The 18094-nt window shown below is 38.3% G+C and overlaps 1 protein-coding gene across 2 annotated transcripts in view; it reads left to right on the forward strand.

Annotated features, from left to right (window-relative positions):
- The window catches only part of LOC113490054 (A disintegrin and metalloproteinase with thrombospondin motifs 19), a 241011-nt gene that overhangs the window by 130404 nt on the left and 92513 nt on the right, over positions 1-18094 (forward strand). For both annotated transcript variants that reach the window (XM_026866234.1, XM_026866233.1), the window contains exon 6: positions 8375-8418. In XM_026866234.1, the coding sequence (XP_026722035.1) occupies positions 8375-8418 (44 nt within the window). The remainder of the gene's footprint in view (positions 1-8374; positions 8419-18094) is intronic.

The following is an 18094-nucleotide window of genomic DNA, read 5'->3' on the forward strand; positions in this document are numbered from 1 at the left end:
AATATAACTTTAATACTGCCAACTCTTTTGATATTTTTGCAATTGTAGTGTGTTCAGTGGTTTTCTTTTGATATCAGCAGCAGATATCAAGGGAGTTCATTAGAATCTCACATGTTCTTACTATCAATTATTTACTAATAGGATTGTAGATGCAGAAGGAAGCATGGACAGGTGAAAAGATCATACTTTAGAAGCAAAGCTGTCTTTTTTAAAAAAAACCCAACGATCTTCCTTATTCATCACATTTATTGTAAGACATGTATTTTTACCTTGTGTGTTCCAAATATCTCACTAATTTAAGTCATCGCATGATATTTGTGTTAGGTTTGGTTTTTTTTCCTTCTGTAACTTCAAGGTATTTGAGTCTGTCAAGTAGTAATGCTTGTAAAAATATGTGAGGAGAATCTGCATGAATTTATCTGTTTCTGTCAGCTTGTTCTTTTGAGCTTTACTCCTCAGGCTATGTATGTTCCATTCACTCATACAGATCTCTTATGAAGAAGTACATGGACCTAAAATGCATTTTAAATCCCTGATTATCTAGTGCAAGTCTCTAACATACAATTCAGCCGGTTATTTTTACATAGAATCACAGGATCACAGAATAATCTAGGTTGGAAAAGACTTTGAAAATCATCAAGTCCAAACATTAACCTCTCACTGACAGTTCCCAATTACACCAGATCCCTCAGCACTACGTCAACCTGACTCTTAAACACCTCCAGGGATGGGGATTCCACCACCTCCCTGGGCAGCCCATTCCAATGCCCAACAACCCCTTCTGTAAAGAAATGCTTCCTAATATCCAGTCTAAACCTTTCCTGGTGCAGCTTGAGGCCATTCCCTCTTGTACCATAGCGTGTTACTTGGTTAAAGAGTCTCATCCCCAGCTCTCTGCACCCTCCTGTCAGGGAGCTGTAGAGGGCCATGAGGTCTCCCCTCAGCCTCCACTTCTCCAGACTAAACACCCCCAGTTCCCTCAGCCCCTCCCCGTATGACCTGTGCTCCAGACTCTACACCAGCTCCGTTGCCCTTCTCTGGACATGCTTCAGTCATTCAATGTCTTTTTTGTAGTGAGGGGCCCAAAACTGAACACAGGAATCGAGGTGCGGCCTCAGCAGTGCCGAGTACAGGGGTAAGATCCCTTCCCTGTCCCTGCTGGCCACGCTATTGCTGACACAAGCCAGGATGCCATTGGCCTTCTTGGCCACCTGGGCACACTGCTGGCTCCTGTTCAGCAGGCTGTCAATCAGCACCCCCAGGTCCCTCTCTGACTGGCAGCTCTCCAGCCACTCCTCCCCAAGCCTGTAGCGCTGCTGGGGGTTGTTGTGGCTCAAGGGCAGCCCCTGGCATTTGCCCTTATGGAAACTCCCCCAGTTGGGCTCAGCCCATGGCTCCAGCCTGTCCAGGTCTCTCTGCAGAGCCTCCCCACACTCGAGCAGATCAACACTCCCACCCAACCTGGTGTCATCTGCAAACTGACTGAGGGTGCACTTGATCCCCTCATCTGGATCATCAATAAAGATGTTAAACAGGAGTGGCCCCAAAACCCAGCCCTGTGGGACAGCACTCGTGACCGGCCGCCAACTGGATTTAACTCCATTCACCACAACTCTCTGGGCCTGGCCATCCAGACAGTTTTTTACCCAGCAAAGCGTGTGCCCATCCAAGCCTTGAGCAGCCAGTTTCACCAGGAGAATTCTGTGGGAAACGGTGTCAAAGGCCTTACTGAAGTCAAGGCAGACAACATCCACAGCCTTTCCCTCATCCAATAAGCAGGTCGCCCTGTCATAGAAGGAGATCAGGTTTGTCAGGCAGGACCTGACTTTCATAAACCCATGCTGACTGGGCCTGAACATCTGGTTGTCCTGCACGTGCTGTGTGATGGTACTCAGGATGAGCTGCTCCATCATCTTCCCGGGCATCGAAGTCCATCTGACAGGCCTGTAATTTCCCAGATAATCCTTCCAACCCTTCTTATATATGGGTGTTACACTGGCCAATTTCCAGTCAGTCGGGACCTCCCCAGTCAGCCAGGACTGCTGGTAAATGATGGAAAGCGGCTTGGCGAGCACCCCAGCCAGCTCCTTCAGCACCCTTGGGTGTATCCCATCTCGTCCCACAGACTTGTGTGTGTCTGTGTGATGCAGCAGGTCACTGACTGTCTCCTCCTGGATTGCGGGGGAGTCGTTCTCCCAATCTGTGTCTTCTGGCTGAGGAAGCTGAATTCCCTCAGTACAACTGGTCTTGTTATTAAAGACTGAAGCAAGGAAGGCATTAAGCACCTCAGCCTCTTTTCTCATCACTAGTTGCCATGTTTCCTCCTGTGTCTAGCAGGGGATGGACAGTCTCCCTGGTCTTTCTTTCTCTGTTGAGGTACTTATGGAAACAATTTCCTATCTTTGATTGCTGAAGCCAGATTAATTTCTAGCTGGGCTTTAGACCTCCTGATTTCTACCCTGCATAGCCTCACAGCATCTTTGTAATCATTGTGAGTCACTGGCCCCTTCTTCCAAAATCTGTAAACTCTCCTTTTCTCCCTGAGTTGCAGCCAAAGCTCCTTGTTCAGCCAGGGTGGTCTTCTCTGCCGCTGGCTTCTCTTACAGCACCTGGGGACCGCCTGCTCCTGAGCCATTAACACTTCCTTCTTAAAGAGTGCCCTGCCTTCCTGGGCCCCTACACCCTTCAGGAGAGTCTCCCAGGGGATCCTTTCAAGCAGGTGCCTAAACAAGACAAAGTCAGCCCTTTGGAAGTCCAGGATGTCAGTTCTGCTGCCCCCTCTCCTGACCTTTCTAAGAATAGAGAACAGTATTATTTCATGATCGCTGTGCCCTATTTGGCCTCCAACCTCCACGTCATCCACCAGCCCTTCCTGTTCACAAAGAGGAGATCCATCAGGGCATTTTTTCTGGTCGGTTCACTCACCAGCTGTTTCAGGAAGTTATCTGCCACACATAGACTGGTCCCTCTCTGCTGTGTTGTATTTGCAGCAGATGTCTGGGAAGTTAAAGTCTCCCACAAGAACAAGGCAAGCGATCGTGAGATTTCTCCTAAGTGCCTGTAGAATATTTCATCCACCTCTCTCTCCTGGTTGGGTGGCCTATAGTAGACTCCTACCACAACACTTGCCCAGTTTGCCTTCCCCCTGATCCTACCGCAAAGACACTCCACTGTGTCTTTACTACACTTGTGCCCAAAGCAGTCATAACAGCCCCTAACATAAAGCACCACCACCACCTCTCCTTCCCTGTCTGTCCCTCCTAAAGAGCTTGTAGCCATCAACTGGCGCACTCCAGTCATGGGAGACATCCCACCCTGTTTCTGTAATAGCACTACATCATAATTTTCCTGCGTCATCATGGCTTCAAGCTCCTCCTGGTTGTTATCCATGCTGTGTGCATTGGTACAGACACACTTCAGATGGGCTGATGTCCCAAGCACTTTTTTGCATTGAGAGGTCCTAAGTCCAGCCTGATCTTTCAAAGGCATTACCATGGTTAGTGATCCATCATCATCCCTTGCATCTTTGTTGTGCTGCATGTCTCAATCCCTTGCCTCCACTGAGATGGCAGGGTGAGGGTCACTGCTGGCACAACGGCCCACAAACTCTGGTAATCTTCCCTGGGACTTATGTCTGGGAGTTCCGGTGTTATACCCTTGCTCCTTGACATCTAGTATAAAGCTCTCTCAATGAGCCCAGATAACTCCTGCCCCAAGATCCTTTTCCACCTCTTGGGACAGGTACATCCCATCTGTTGCCAAAAGGTCTGGTGCCCTGTATAGTAACATATGATTGAAAAATCACGTTTTATTTTTCTGGTGAATAGCAAAGATAGACAGTTCTGAGACAAATATTTAAAAGAAAGGAAGATTATCTGTGTTCTAAAGTAGACCATTGCCACAGTTATTTACTTTCAGAATGGACAGTTGTATCTTATTTGTAATTTTTGTTACTTCAGCTTTCAACCATGGATCTATTTGTACCTTTTGCTGCTTAAGAGCTGTTCGAAGGATGTTCCTTATGTAATACTTGCAGGCTGTGCTCAGGTTACAACTCATCTTTCTCTTAGATTAATATAGAGATATTTTTAAGCCTGTTTCTCAGACATGTAATCATTGTCTTAGCTCCTTCCAGACCTTTTCCCTTTTTCCAAATTGCTTTTTGAAGCATAAGCGCCAAAATTGGACACAGTAGTGTGTGAATGGTTGTACCGGTGCCATGTCTGATATTTTCCTTCATCTTTATCCAAGGATACTGCTCACTCCTACTGCCTGTTTTCGCATGCTCATTTCTTTTTGTTGTTCTTGTCATGCTGTTGCCATATCTGATCAAGTTCGGGGGGTCCATTTTTGGCTACATTAAAATAAAAAGTTAATCAGATGAGTCATCTTTAAAAATTGATCTGTTTTCATTCCTATTTGTACTCTACCAGAACTCATTTAATTTTCAAACTTCACCAGTAGTGCTCTCTTATTTTCTTCCAGATCATTGTTTAATGCCAGTGCTGAGTCTAGATTCTTTTGGACTCCACTCAAAAACACCTTTCTTGTCTTCCTAACATTTCTATATCTATTTTGAGATGTTAATTGCACATATGATTAAGTTGCTAGTTCACTTACCATACTTCTGAGCTGTTACTTTTTTTAGTTTGTCTGAAACATAAACTGTAGAAGAAGAGTTATTTATATTATCCTTTTTAATATCAGCTCAACTTTACAGAGCCTTAAGTGATCTCTTAACTATTTAAACTATTTAAATATAGTATTTCCTGACTTGCTAAAATACACTGACAAGTGCATACTGGTGTATTTGAGGTTATCCTCAAAATACTAAACAGTTTCTGAAATAGCAGTTGCAATAGTAACATGGTCCATTTGTTTAAATTCACAGGTGAAAAGTAAATGTGTAACTTATGTTGTGGTTCATTAACTACAAAATTGATTATTTTTTTTTAAAAGCACATTTATTAGTTAGCAGGTATGTGCTTAGTTTATATGTGGGAATAATTTCATAATATCCTATTACATGAAGAGAAAAGAACATCTGCAGTGTTGTCATTATTCACATAGCATGATGGAAACGTAGGCATTTGCAATGTGGTGATTCACCACAGGGGCCATTAATTACAACTATTCATAAAAATTTTATGATTTGAGAAAACTTGTTTCTGGGGCAATAAACCTCAGATATATCTTTAAAAGTTGTGCTAGAAGCAATAATGGCAGGAGTTAGACTGTAGATTCAAACCTACACTACTTTTTTTCAAAATTATGAAGAGAAAAAATTAGAAAAATTAAGAAACTGAAAATATGGTGAAAGACAGAATGATTTGGTAGACTGGTAAAAGCCATCATCTATCCTCTTCTATTTCTTCTTTTATCCAATCTAGCACATGGAAAGAAATGATAAACTGGCTTGGACAAGAAATAAATCTTTGACTAGTATGGCTAAAAGAAGTGTTAAATTTATCCAACATGACAAATTGATGGAAGCTATTAATAAAAAACGAGTCTGTATTCTTCTTTAGTCTTCCTTTGTCATTCTTGATGTCTTTTGTTGTACATCTCATCTACACATCAGGATTTACTTTAACTAAGAGAATGTAGTAAGATAATTTACATTTAGAAACTGGATAGTTAGTCTTTGCTGTGAAGGCCATTCATAATGCTTTATGTAATCAATTAGAAATGCACTTATAATTTTCTGAAACATGGTTTAGTGGTTAACCATTCTTACTTAGAATTCTTTTCTAGGGTTAGCCAACTTGTTCAAGCTCAGAAGTAAGTCCTAAATCCCATGAAAGCTCCTCTCTCACTTGAATAAAGGCCTGTTTTCCCTTCATATGCATGCTAAGTAACCATGCATAGTAATGTGTGTGCTGGATACTGGTTAGAAGGGGACATTAGTGTGCTTTAACCAGTTTATCACTTCCAGTGTTAGTTACTAACTTGCTCTACAAAAGCTTCTATATACATTAATGATAATGCTGATATCTTTGCCCTGTTTTGCTAAGAGAAGGGAGGAGAAGAACAAGGCAAATAATCTCAGTGGCTTTCCTGAGGGCCTTGTAGTGTGCTTTATTGCTCTATCTAATACCTTCTCTTACTTGGAAGAGGCCGTATCCTCTCTTCTTTTGTGTAGTTTCAATATGCCAATTCCATACATATATAAAGTGTAGAGCTCTGTGTGTGTATATATATGTGTGTGTGTGTATGTTATATACACACACACACAGAAACATAGTTATAATATGATTGAATATTTAAGATACCATGTGAGGATTAGAGAATGATTTCTGTGAGAGTCATTGGTAGTTCTAGCTAGAGCTGTAAATCTTTACTAAGGAGCCTAGTCTCAAATGTATGTAATGCAATCATATTCTTGGAAATTAAAGGAGGTATTACATTCTTCCAATGTAAATCAGGAACTAAGAATGGTTTATTGTACTTCCTTCTTGCCAAATCATAGCAGTACTGTTTCCCCAAAGTCCCATAATGAAACTCTGGATGCACAGCATAACCATAGAGTCAGCCAAGAAGGAAAAACAAAACAAAAACAGCTCAGTAAGCATATGAGAACAAAGCTATTACATAAGCAGAAACCTCTTGGATATTGGCAGTTCTGAAATGTCAGATGGTATTCTTTTACATTTGAAGGTATCTTTTCTTTCTTTTTTTTTTTACTCATCGTTACTACAGTTAATATTTATGGCAGTTGCATGAGTGTGAGTGGAAGGCAATCTATGTCCTTAGATTGTCTTTACACATGTTCTCTTGCTTCACCACAAGTCCTGCATTTCTAATCGTTCTGTCATATTGCTTAACAAGACAATAAGTCCCTTGTGTCACATAGTGCAAAACAAAGAATAGCGTTATAACCCAGCACATTAAATGCAATTTGTTGCAGGGTTGAAAAAAATAAAAGAACTTCCTTCTGAATATGATTATAGTTTCTTGTTTACCATCTTTGGCTTAATTTCCAGGGCTCTTCTCAGTGTATTCCCAGAGTTTCTTTATCAGTTTATTCACAAGATTTGTTTCTAGCACTGTTGTTTTGCTTTTCTACTCTGTAATTATCTGGCAGTGGTGACTGGAGAATCAAAAGCTATATAACCCCATGTCTCTGGCTGTGTGGCCTTTAACAAGTGTCAGAAATCTGCCAGCCTCTTGAAATTGCTTTTGGGTCTAAATGACTCTGTGGGAATAATCTGTGGGAAACAAACAAGCAAAAAGCTCTTGGTGTAGTTACATTTGTAAAAATTATAAGTAATCGTTACTCTACTTTCTCATCCCAAGCACAAAACAACTCCTGCATTCTGTTCCTGGAAAATGAGTGTTTCTATATGTGTGTATGTTTATTGTTATCAATCTATGTGTATATCTATGTAGCTTCATAGACGGAATATAAAAATTAAATCTCTCTGGCCCATATGGTCCCTCTCTAAAAATAAAGATCATTACTCCATGGTATAGCTAAAGAACAGGAATGTCTGTATTTGAGTACATGTTGGAATAAAGTTCAATAACTAGGTTGTATTTTGCTTAGATGCTATATTTAAGGGTTTTTTTCTTGTTTGTTTTTCATCGGTTCCCTCCCCGCCTCCCCAGTTCATGCATACCTCAGCAGTCCTATTTTTACTTAAAATAAAAAATTAGCATGAGTTATAAACACTGTAGTAGAAAACAGCTTTTTCTTTGCTCTTTTGATAACTTTGTTATGTGTCTCTGAGAACAGGTAAAATAGGTATGAAATCAAAATGAATCATAAGCAGATGTTGTTTAACAATGTTATTTCCACTTCAGTCGTATTTATAGAGCTATGGCTGGACTAAAATATGTGTTGAAGATTACTAGTCTTCTCCCAGTTAATTAATTTGTAAGTCTTCCACTACTAGAATGGAATACCCTAGCAGAAATCCTTCTCCAGAATGTATTCCTATTGGTCTTTATAACCACTGACTTTTTAGCACAAAAACTTTCTGACTGTATTTCTGATGTAAATGCTGGATTACAGTGCTGTATTTGGACCTGTTATTAAGCACTGAAGATATTTTAATTTCAAGAGAAAGAAAGACTAACTTTAGACTTGTTAAATTTCAAGATATATGGGAAAACCAAAAATTAGATACAATGCAATTTAAATATATGGTACATGCTTTATCATCTGACTACTCTTAAATCTGTTCTAAGAATAAACTGAAGTTTAAGTGTTCTGGGTAATCCTGGCCTTTTCCTCCCCATGCTCTTTGTTGATATAATGGTATTCTGTATTTATTCATTGAGCCATAGAAAATATTTGTAAATAGGTCACATAGACATTACCAGTCTGACAGTTTGGCTTGCTTAACATTTTTTTTTTCCCCCCCAATTCTAGGAAGGATTTCTGTGTACATAAAGATGAACCATGTGATACTGTTGGTAAGTAAGTAAACATTAAGAGACTGTGTGTATAAATCACTAAAATGTTATGTAAATAGAGATGAGAAGCTAAAAGACGACATCATCGGTAATGGATAGCTCTGATTAGCTAACATGCAAAAATAATGTCTCAAATATCAATGTTAGATTTGTATATGCTTCTAGGAAAAGAATATGTTTAAGAATAATATTTCCATCTCATTCATAGAGCAAACTTTAAAAACTTTTTTCTTTTTAATCCTTCTGCCTGTTTAATACAAAATGGTTCAGCTTCATTTTCTGAATTTAAAATATTAAAGCAAATGTGTTTATGATTTTTATTATGCAGTGGATTTATCTTTGATGAGAATACGTCTATGATGTTTAAAAGAAGTTTCCACAGGAATATAATATAATATAGTAGAGTGATACAGTGTTTATGAACTATATAACTTCAGAAGAATACAGGATGTGAACTGTTGTGCAAGGCATCTTATGACATCTTCAGCTAAAGTGAGTGCTAGCTATCAACAGTCATTAATTAGTTCACACCCTTCTGTGAAGATGTTTTTTCAGTGTAAAGGTCTGGTAGGAAAGGTAGCAAAAGGTAGCAACTGCTCTGTTCGGTCGTAATTCTGGGTAAAAGCATGCCATGACACTAAATGAAGGATGGCATGGCATGTTTTTACCCTAGAATTTCATTTGGCTAATAGAAGTCTTTAACAGTTCTATATAAATACAAGTATTCAGAACCTAAATTGTTTCAGTAAGATTAGCGTGATAGTAATGGACTATTAACTCGTCATGCTTGGACTCCCTCCTAGGTAGAGGAGAAGTAGATGATTTTTTTTTTTTTTTTTCCTGTTCAGTTTCAGTGGCAAAGGTTTGAGGAGAATTCTTACGTAAGCTGTATTACCTCACTACTTTCTAGTCTTTTTTCTTCTACTGCTGTATCATCCCAACTCAGTGTGAGCGAGTCTGTGGGGTGGGTATCAATAATCATTCTTAATGAAGAATGGAGTGTTTCACACAGCAGTTAGTGGTTAAGAATTTATGGTGTTCTTCCACTAATCGGCATCTTGGTCTTAGGTGAATTTTGTATGAGTGTTTGGTGCTCAGAGGCATTTACTTTTGTCTTCTAAGTGGAAAAATGTTTCCTTCCAGCTGAAAGAGGAAGTGATGTGACAAGAAGTCTTCAGTATCTTATGCTTATCTGAGCTGAAGATTAAATCTGGAGTACTTTCAGTGTATCTAAATCAGGATAGGCTGCAGTTTGGATTTCACAGATGAAATTAATGTATTCAAGGATTTTCCCTGAAAAAATGTTTCCTGTTTGGTTGAACCTTGAAAGTAATAGAATGGCTATCTCTGAATTTGTCCATGGAATTATAAATGAAGTCAGACTGAACTGACTGAAGTATCAGTCATTCACATTGAAGTGATGAAAAAGCTTGGATGAAACTTGAAAATAAGTCAGTGCATTAACTGTAAGTGCACAGGAAGTAAAAAGTTTGCAGTCTTAATAAAGTGATAAGCAAAATGAAAAGACCTTGGCTTTCTAATTTGATATTTTGTGGAATGGGTGTTGTGGACTTTCCCACTCTGTGTATTGTTGCTTAGAGTTTTCTTCGGGAGTGAAACATAGTTCATATGTGTAGTTCTTTCCATATAGCTACAACTGTGTAGCAAAAGCTGAAGTCATTCTTTTCCTTTTGTTCTATCAGTTATTATATGATTTTAATGGTTAGTTTCCCAGTTGAATATAGTGCCTTTCCATAAATTCAGTGTATAATTTTTTCCATGCACATTTACAGTACTATGGATCCATCCTCACTCTTCAGAAGATAGTGTCTTTCTGAAGCTCTTGTCCACTATCATACATGAGCTGACCTAAGGAAGCTAAGGAAGAGTGTTCAAAAACTAGGGAGAAGTTTGTGCATTTCTGTTGAAGAGAATTTAAATTGTCTTACTGGCATGGATGTGTTACCTCAATATTTTTAGGACTACAGATTTATATGTAAAATTGTTGGAAGTACATGTAGATAGATGGTTTGGTTTCATTATGGCATATTTTCTTTTAGTTTTGATTTCCCTAGGAAACCCAAATGCTGATTTTTAGTCTTAGATAAAATCATGAGTAAAAGTTCATTGAAAGGTAAGGAAGAGCAGATTGATCTTGCTATAGATCTTCATGCAACATGTCTATAGGCAGACAGCACATTCCAGGCTGTTTAACATCGTGTAAATTACAGAATTTGCCAAAGAACGTAGATGAGAAATGCTAATGTAGTATTAAATGTACAATTCCCAGTTGTCCAGATCTTACTTCTTCTTTCCACCCAAAAATCCCCAGAAGAATACACCACAATGCAAACTTCTGTCTACCATAAAGAGTGGAATAAGGCAATTTTCTGTGAAATGTTAACATAACTGTACGTGTACGTGAGGCAGTCAAGGTAATCTTTGTAGCACATTACACAATCCAGAAATGAAAGCATGAGAAAGAAGTATCTACAGGACAGACCTCATTATTGGAAATGGTTGTCATGTTGGATCATAGTTCTTCCCAGTGATGGATGCAAAACAGACAAATACTGCATTTATTGTTTATTCATTAAATGCCAAGACTCAACGTTTTTCAGACTGGATGTGAGTACCCACTTAAGTCAGATGGAGTAAGTGCCAGTGTTCTGTTATACAGACAAAGTTTTCATGGATTTAGGTGGCAAGTAATACATTCTGTGCTTCCAGTCTTGTTCTACTAAAAGTCCAGAGTTTATGCAGTCTTCAGTTAGTAATTTTTCATTGTCCCTTAGAGTGATATATATGAAGATTTAATGGTTTAAAGCTAACATTAACTGAGAACTCTGTTAACCAGAAAAAAATGTTTATTCAAAATCAAAAACATGTCCAAACTCCATAGAAATATATAATTTCATTCTTGTTTTTGAAACAAAATACATGGTGCCAGTCTTCCAAATCTTCCAAATACTCCTTCACAAAAGCTTAAGGTGGAAAAATATTCTTATATTTTTCCATAATGATAGAAAACATATTTTGGAATGTTTGTCAGATTTTTACATTCTTAATCAGGAAAAGAAGTTCTGTTTTGGTGACCAAGCAAATATTATTAACACTTCATATTTGATAGTTTTGAAATGTAGGTGGAAGTAAAAGAATTTTATTTGATTTCCCAACATATGTAAACTTTAGTAAGTAAAATGTCTTTATTTTATGCTTTTCAGAGTTATATTAAGTATTATAGCATTGCTAGAAGTGTTTGGAAAGCTCTGCTGTAGCCAGGGGAGTTGTGGAGCTACTTTCTTACTTCACAATGTAGGTCCAGAGTAACTTGAATGCCTTCCTTGACTAGCCTCACATTTCTGTAAAACAATAAGCTAGACTCTCATGTGGTATCAGAGTGGGTCAACTGATTTCAACTAAGCTGTTCTGATTTCAGTATTGTCAGTTGTCACAGCCCCTGACAAATTCTTTCTGTGTGGAGAACCACAAGGCTATTATCTTAGGGTCAAAATTGACCAAGACCCAAGTGTTCTTGAGCTTCCTCTGGTTGGTTGGCTGCAGCACTCTTACTATCTCCTCCCCACCCCCTCCCGTGCTGTTCCACTCATGTGTGTGCTCCCTGTCTCCTATTCCTTCACAGAAGTGAGATCCTGTTGTTCCACCACTGATTCTCACAGCTCTTCTGTAGCTTAAAGAGAGGTTTTAGACCTTGCTTTACTGTACAATCATTAGGGACATATTATGATTAAAATGGAGGATTTGTCTGGGGGTGGAAGAACATAAAGGTATTTATATACACATTACCTGTACTTTAGCTAATGAAAAGATTAGTTTAGATCTGTAATTGTCCAAGATTCTTTTCCCTGAGAAGACAACTGGGTTTTGAAATCATGGCATTTCTGACCTCCAGACAGGTTTTGTTAGCTTAGTCAGAGGGATCTTTTAAATTTGTGGTGCTTTAGAGTGTTGTTCTTGTGCTGTAGACAGGTAAAATTATGAATGTAGATATCTCAACGAATTTCTGAAAACTAAAAAATAATTCAGTTATAAATTTTCAGAAACTTAGGTGTACTAAAAGAATCGGCATGAAATGTAAACTGAGAGCTAGAACATACTGTACTGTTCTTGTGCATGCATTTTCTGGGATTATATTCAAGTAATTGAAAGGAGCAGTGATTCATAGGGCAATTTGTTAGTGGGTTGTTGCACAAACCTTAGTACCGGGAGATGGAAATAAATAGATATTTTCTCACTCCCTTCAAGGACTAGGCTGACAAATAAACACAGGAAGACTATTTCTTGAAGCATGTGTATGCACATTTGAATTTCCCTTTGTGTACCTTTCCACTGCAGCAGTTAAGATTTTGAGTCTGTGAGACATACTTCTTCTGGATTACACTTGTTCTTTGCTGCTAGCTAACGTCCTCTGTGGAAGCACTCTTAGTAGAGAGTTCTTAGTGTGAAATGTTACAGGCACAGATAGATTGTAAAATTATTCTCGTCTTGTGTTGGCATCAGTTGGGAGCCTCATTAATCTGCAGGAAATCAGGAATGACTGTTTCTAAGGGAGGCCATGTCCTTTCTGGGACATGCTTTCTCTCTGCTTTGAGGCTGCTAACGGTTTAGCATCCCTCTGCCTCCTTTTCCAGTCTTTCCTTGTGCCAGCAAAATGACTCAGCAAGTCTTAGCACAAACAGTTGTGTTTAGCGGAAATTATGCTTGTTTACTTAAATAGCTCTAAAATTTTGTCTGTAGCTTCCATGCAGCTCACTATTTGTGCCAAAGATATAGGTTAGATTGAGAGGTAGGTTCTAGCAGGACACAGGAGAGCTTCTGATGCCCTGGAAGTGTTCAGGGATGCATAGTGATGTTCTCACAGCAGTATCATCTCAAAATGGTTTTCAAAAGACATAGGAATGAGCAGAACTGCTACAGCTGGAAATACTGGCAGGCCGAATGACCTGCACAAAATCAGTGAATTAGTAAGCGTGACAATGAGGAAGGGAACCCAGCATGTTCTTCCTCTCCATTCAGCCTATTACATTGTCTTCATTTCTAGTGCCTATGATGTGGCTTTTAAAAAAATCTAAAATGTTGGTTTGCTGTCATATCACTGTAAATTGTAAAGCTCCAAGTAAATTTATTCTTAAAGAATATGAGAATTTGAAAATAATTTGCAGGGGAAAAGTCTTCTACTATCTTATAGTGAATATTAATTACAGTTCCTGCTGGTAGTTGGTTTTGTTCTGTCTTTATTGAAGATGGACCATTCCAGACATTAAGCACCTGAATCCTTGCATTATTCCTTGTCTTACCTATTCTTCAGGTAATAACTTCTCACATCCCTTGTCAAAAGTCTTCAAGTGTACAACACATGTGCTCTGTAAAGTGTTGTGACCATAGTTAATGTTTTGAAAGATTCATGATCGCTAGTAAATTGTCCTAGTAACACTGATTGCAACAAAATGAAAACAAAAAATTTAGTATTTTCAGATTCAGTTACAGTAGGCATTTTATTGCACTCAGTTGAAAAAAATAGCATTATAAATGTGAGTTCCATTTGACCTAATATGTCAGAATTATGAGTCATTTCAAAGATAGCTTTTGCCTTGAACAGAATGACCTCAGCTGATTGTTTCAACACTCTTACTGCAGGATGGTGAGGTTCCTTTTTTTTTAACTACTTCTCCAGCTGACACACCTATATTGTTCTGCACAAACGTGTTTCATTTAAAGCTGGTATCGTTTGCTTATAGTCTTAGTCCTGATTGAAGTTCCCAAGTAACAGAATGTTTCAGAAATAGTAAATGCAGCTTTTCTGACACTATATGAAAGACAGGTTTCCAGCATTTCGTTGATCACAGTGAAGAGTAAGTGTAATATCTTCTGATTGTGGTCTCCTGGAGAGAAGGTAATTAAGTGCTGTTTTCAAGCAATATTTTGTATTTTATGCTATCACAAAGATCAGGATTTCCTTTAAAAAATATATATTTTATAAACCTGATATGGTATAATTTGATCCTGTATTTTCAGATACCATTTTCATTTAAATCATCATCTATAAGAACTTTGTTTCCAAAACCACGCTTACATCTAAACTGTTTACTAAAAAGCATTTTCCAGTAAAATGCTGATACTTCAACCTTTAAAAAGAACTCTTAAAATTTCATCAGACTGTTTTAGGGGGACGGTACAAATATAGTATATTATAAATTTCTAATTTTGGTAATAGCTAGTGTTGCAGAGATAAAAACAATAGCAGAAAATTGAGGCGCCTCAATTTGGCACAAAGTGTCTAAGTACCATGGATACAAAGAATGACAGTAATGAATCAGGCAATCATCTACACAATAAAGACCAAAAAGAAAACAAAGTGAAAGAACACATATTTTATTCAATTTAGCAAAATGTCAGAGATGATAGATTTATTTACTTTTGTTTTCTGATGTGAAAGCTGTAGATCTTTAATACAAAGGACTTGACCTTTTCCTCCAAAACTTGTCCCAGAGCACAAAGGTTTAGTGCAGCCCTGTGCATTTAGAGATATCACAGAAATAGGGAATTTTTCAGTGGAGGTTAATGCTGGAAATATTGAAGCTGAATACTTAGTGCCTGTTACCAATGAGCAAGCAGACAAAGTTGTGCAGAACATGGGCAGGAGCACTGCAGAAATAAACTGAAGTCTGTTGCCCTGTGCTTCCTCATCTGTCTCCATCTGGTGTCCTTCCTCTTATCCAACAAATCACTCTGTTGTAGTCTTGCGTAGCTGCCCTTAGCCTAACTAGTTAGGAGAATGGTAACAGTTTGCTGAGAAGCAGGGTGAACTCTTGTCATGCTGAGCTGTATATCGCTGTGGCTGAACTCTTGCAGGAACTTCATGTTGCTAATTTAAAGCTATTTCAAGTACCTGTGTGCTGCAGAACAGGAGCCCTTGTGACATAAGCCTTGTAGGCCGGGTTAGTCTTTCTGCTTCTCTAACACTTCCTATGGCTAGACAGGATGGGATTGCTGGAGCCTGAACTGTGCTTCTCCAGAGGAGTGAAAGGAGGGAAGAGGTGCTGCCACTGTGTTTTCAGTGGGCATATTTGGTTTAACTGGGATAAAGAAGCAGGGGGAAGTCTGTCAGTCCTCTTTCAGGCCCTCCCCAACATCAGAACCGTATCCCGCAGCATGTGTCTGTATTTCTAGAAGATACTAACAGGGACTTATGTTGTTTATATTCACTAGCAAGAGGGTTTTTTGTTTCTTCTCTTTCGTTGAGGCACACCTGTGGGAGAAATACACTTAAGGCAGTTACAAATCAGTACTGTAGGATTTTTCAGGGGGCAGGGAGCAAGGGAGACTTCTGATCGGTCAAGGCAAACAGGAGTGGTGCATAAGCCCTGAGGCCTGTTGCTTATGGTATGTCCAAACTTTGACATGCATTTTTAGGAACAGGTTCCTCTGTAAGACAGATAAGGCTGAAAGCAGGGGGTGGGTCAGAACTACTTCTACAAAGGATGGAGTATAGAACCTCTGTATAGGTCCTGCTATATATATAGCAGAGGGGGTGGGGAGTTGGTAGTCCTGTCGGTCTTGCAGATTTAAATGTAGGAGGCATGCTTAGAAAATTAAATCAGTGGAGGTTAGAAAGATTAGTTTTTTCAGGTGTGTTCATACATCTGTTTTTTTGGAACATTTTAGCATTGCACAAGGTCAGGTTGGTTATTGGTGAAAAGTGTTAGGTTTAAAGTAAAAAAGTACTATTTGAGGTTGCCATTTTAAAATTCTGTTGACTGAAGTCCCCCATACCTGGAGATGTACACCTAGCCCTCCAGCTGACCACCGTGACCTGCAATTTTTTCTGATATTCATCACTAATGCAATTAAATTTGTTTCTTTTGTTGTGAATGTTACTGTCCTGGCTGTCATGGGGATTCAGAGTGGGAGCATGAGCAGTTGGAGGGACAGACTGGATGAGGAGATGCAACCACAGCAGGTTTCTCCCACTGATGGCATACCTGCAGTCTGTTAAACTTTCTAGAGCAAAAATGTTCTCTAACATATCTTGCTGGTACACAGAATTTGCAAGAACAGCAAGAGCGTTGTAAACTTTCAGGTTTTGCCTTGTGAGTTGATTTACCCCAAGATACAAAACCTGTCCTGAACAGAAGATACTCTAAATGCATACCATGTGAAGGAAAGATAATTTTTGTCAGTAAGATTGCTGACATTCAGAGAGCTAGAATCACCATTTAATTTGCAAAAGAATTCCTATGGAGATTTCGAGTGTGTAACCTAATCTAAGGCATTCATGTAACTTTTACAATACATAAAATTTTGTATTCATACAACATTCTCTTTTACATCAGGATCGTGATAATAAATTCACTGACCTGTATATAAAGGAGCACCTCATACAGCGAGAGCAGAAGCGTCTTTTAAGTGCTCTTACGGAAAAGCTAGCCATAGAAATTTCACTCAATTTCACTTCATGAACTTTTGTTTATAAGTACTGTAGTTCAGATGTATATCCAGTAACTGCAAATGTCTGAGTAGCTACAGTGTTCACATGTGGCCTCTGAACGTTGATTTCTCCTGTGGCCTTGCCAGGATGTTTTATTTCGTATCATTTGAACTGTGTTCTCTAGTTCTCTAGGAAGTGAAATTCATATGATAGTACAGTATATGTGGTATAAATACCTTTACTGCACAAGATTTTTTTAAATCATCAGGGGAATTTTGACTTCTGCAGTCGACAGAATAAACCATGATTTTATCAGTGAGTTACATGTCGCTAAGTACAGCAAAGCAGAGCCTAATTAGATGGGAATTCCAATAAATATAAAAACCCAAAACATAATAAATAAATAGAATTTACCCTAACTCCTGTGTCATAAAATGTCAAATTAATTACGCATTCTTGGTGCAGTTTCTCAGGAAAGCAGAAGAATGTAGGACTGCAATACATGTGCTCAGTCATCAAATCCAGACATCTGCTATTGCAAGCCTGAACTTTATTCCTCTTCTAGATATATTAAATCCAGATATATTAATTTTAGAAAAAAAAATAAGATTCATGATTCCAGCAAAACTCTTATAAATAAAAGATGCAGTCGCTTCTCACCTTACCCTTTTTTTTTGTTTTTTTTTTTTTTTAATGAGTTGGACTAAATAGCAACACTCCAGTGAGACCAGAGAGCTACATTTTCACACCAAAGCAGCCAAACCTTTGTTTTCAAGCTGTGTTGTAACTCAGAAACAAAATAGCTAGGTTGCAACACATTAGATTGTTTTATTTTAAGTGTTTAAATTTTAATTAATCTCAACAGTAGGGTAACACAGAATAAATCTCTGTGAATGGACTTTTGATGGCAATTTCATAATCACTAGCTTGCCTTTAATTACTAACCACTTACATACTTAAAAAACAAGTCTTACTTAAACAATTGATCAAGCACTTACTGCTTTAGGCAATTCCTTCCTTTTAATACTTTGAAGTATTAGTTAGCTAATGCATTTAGAGAGCTGGAAGTGAAGGAAAAAAAATATCTTTTCTGTTTTGTTTTTCAGATTATATTACAGAAGTCACTTACTGTTTTCTTATTTAGTATGTGCTCAATCTGTCTTGGGAAACAGAAGGGCCTTTGAATGTATTTAGGAAGACTGAAAGGTTAATTTTCTTGTTTACATC

Source organism: Athene cunicularia (assembly GCF_003259725.1).
Source record: "Athene cunicularia isolate RWA chromosome Z unlocalized genomic scaffold, athCun1 chrZ_part2, whole genome shotgun sequence".
Taxonomy (NCBI): domain Eukaryota; kingdom Metazoa; phylum Chordata; class Aves; order Strigiformes; family Strigidae; genus Athene; species Athene cunicularia.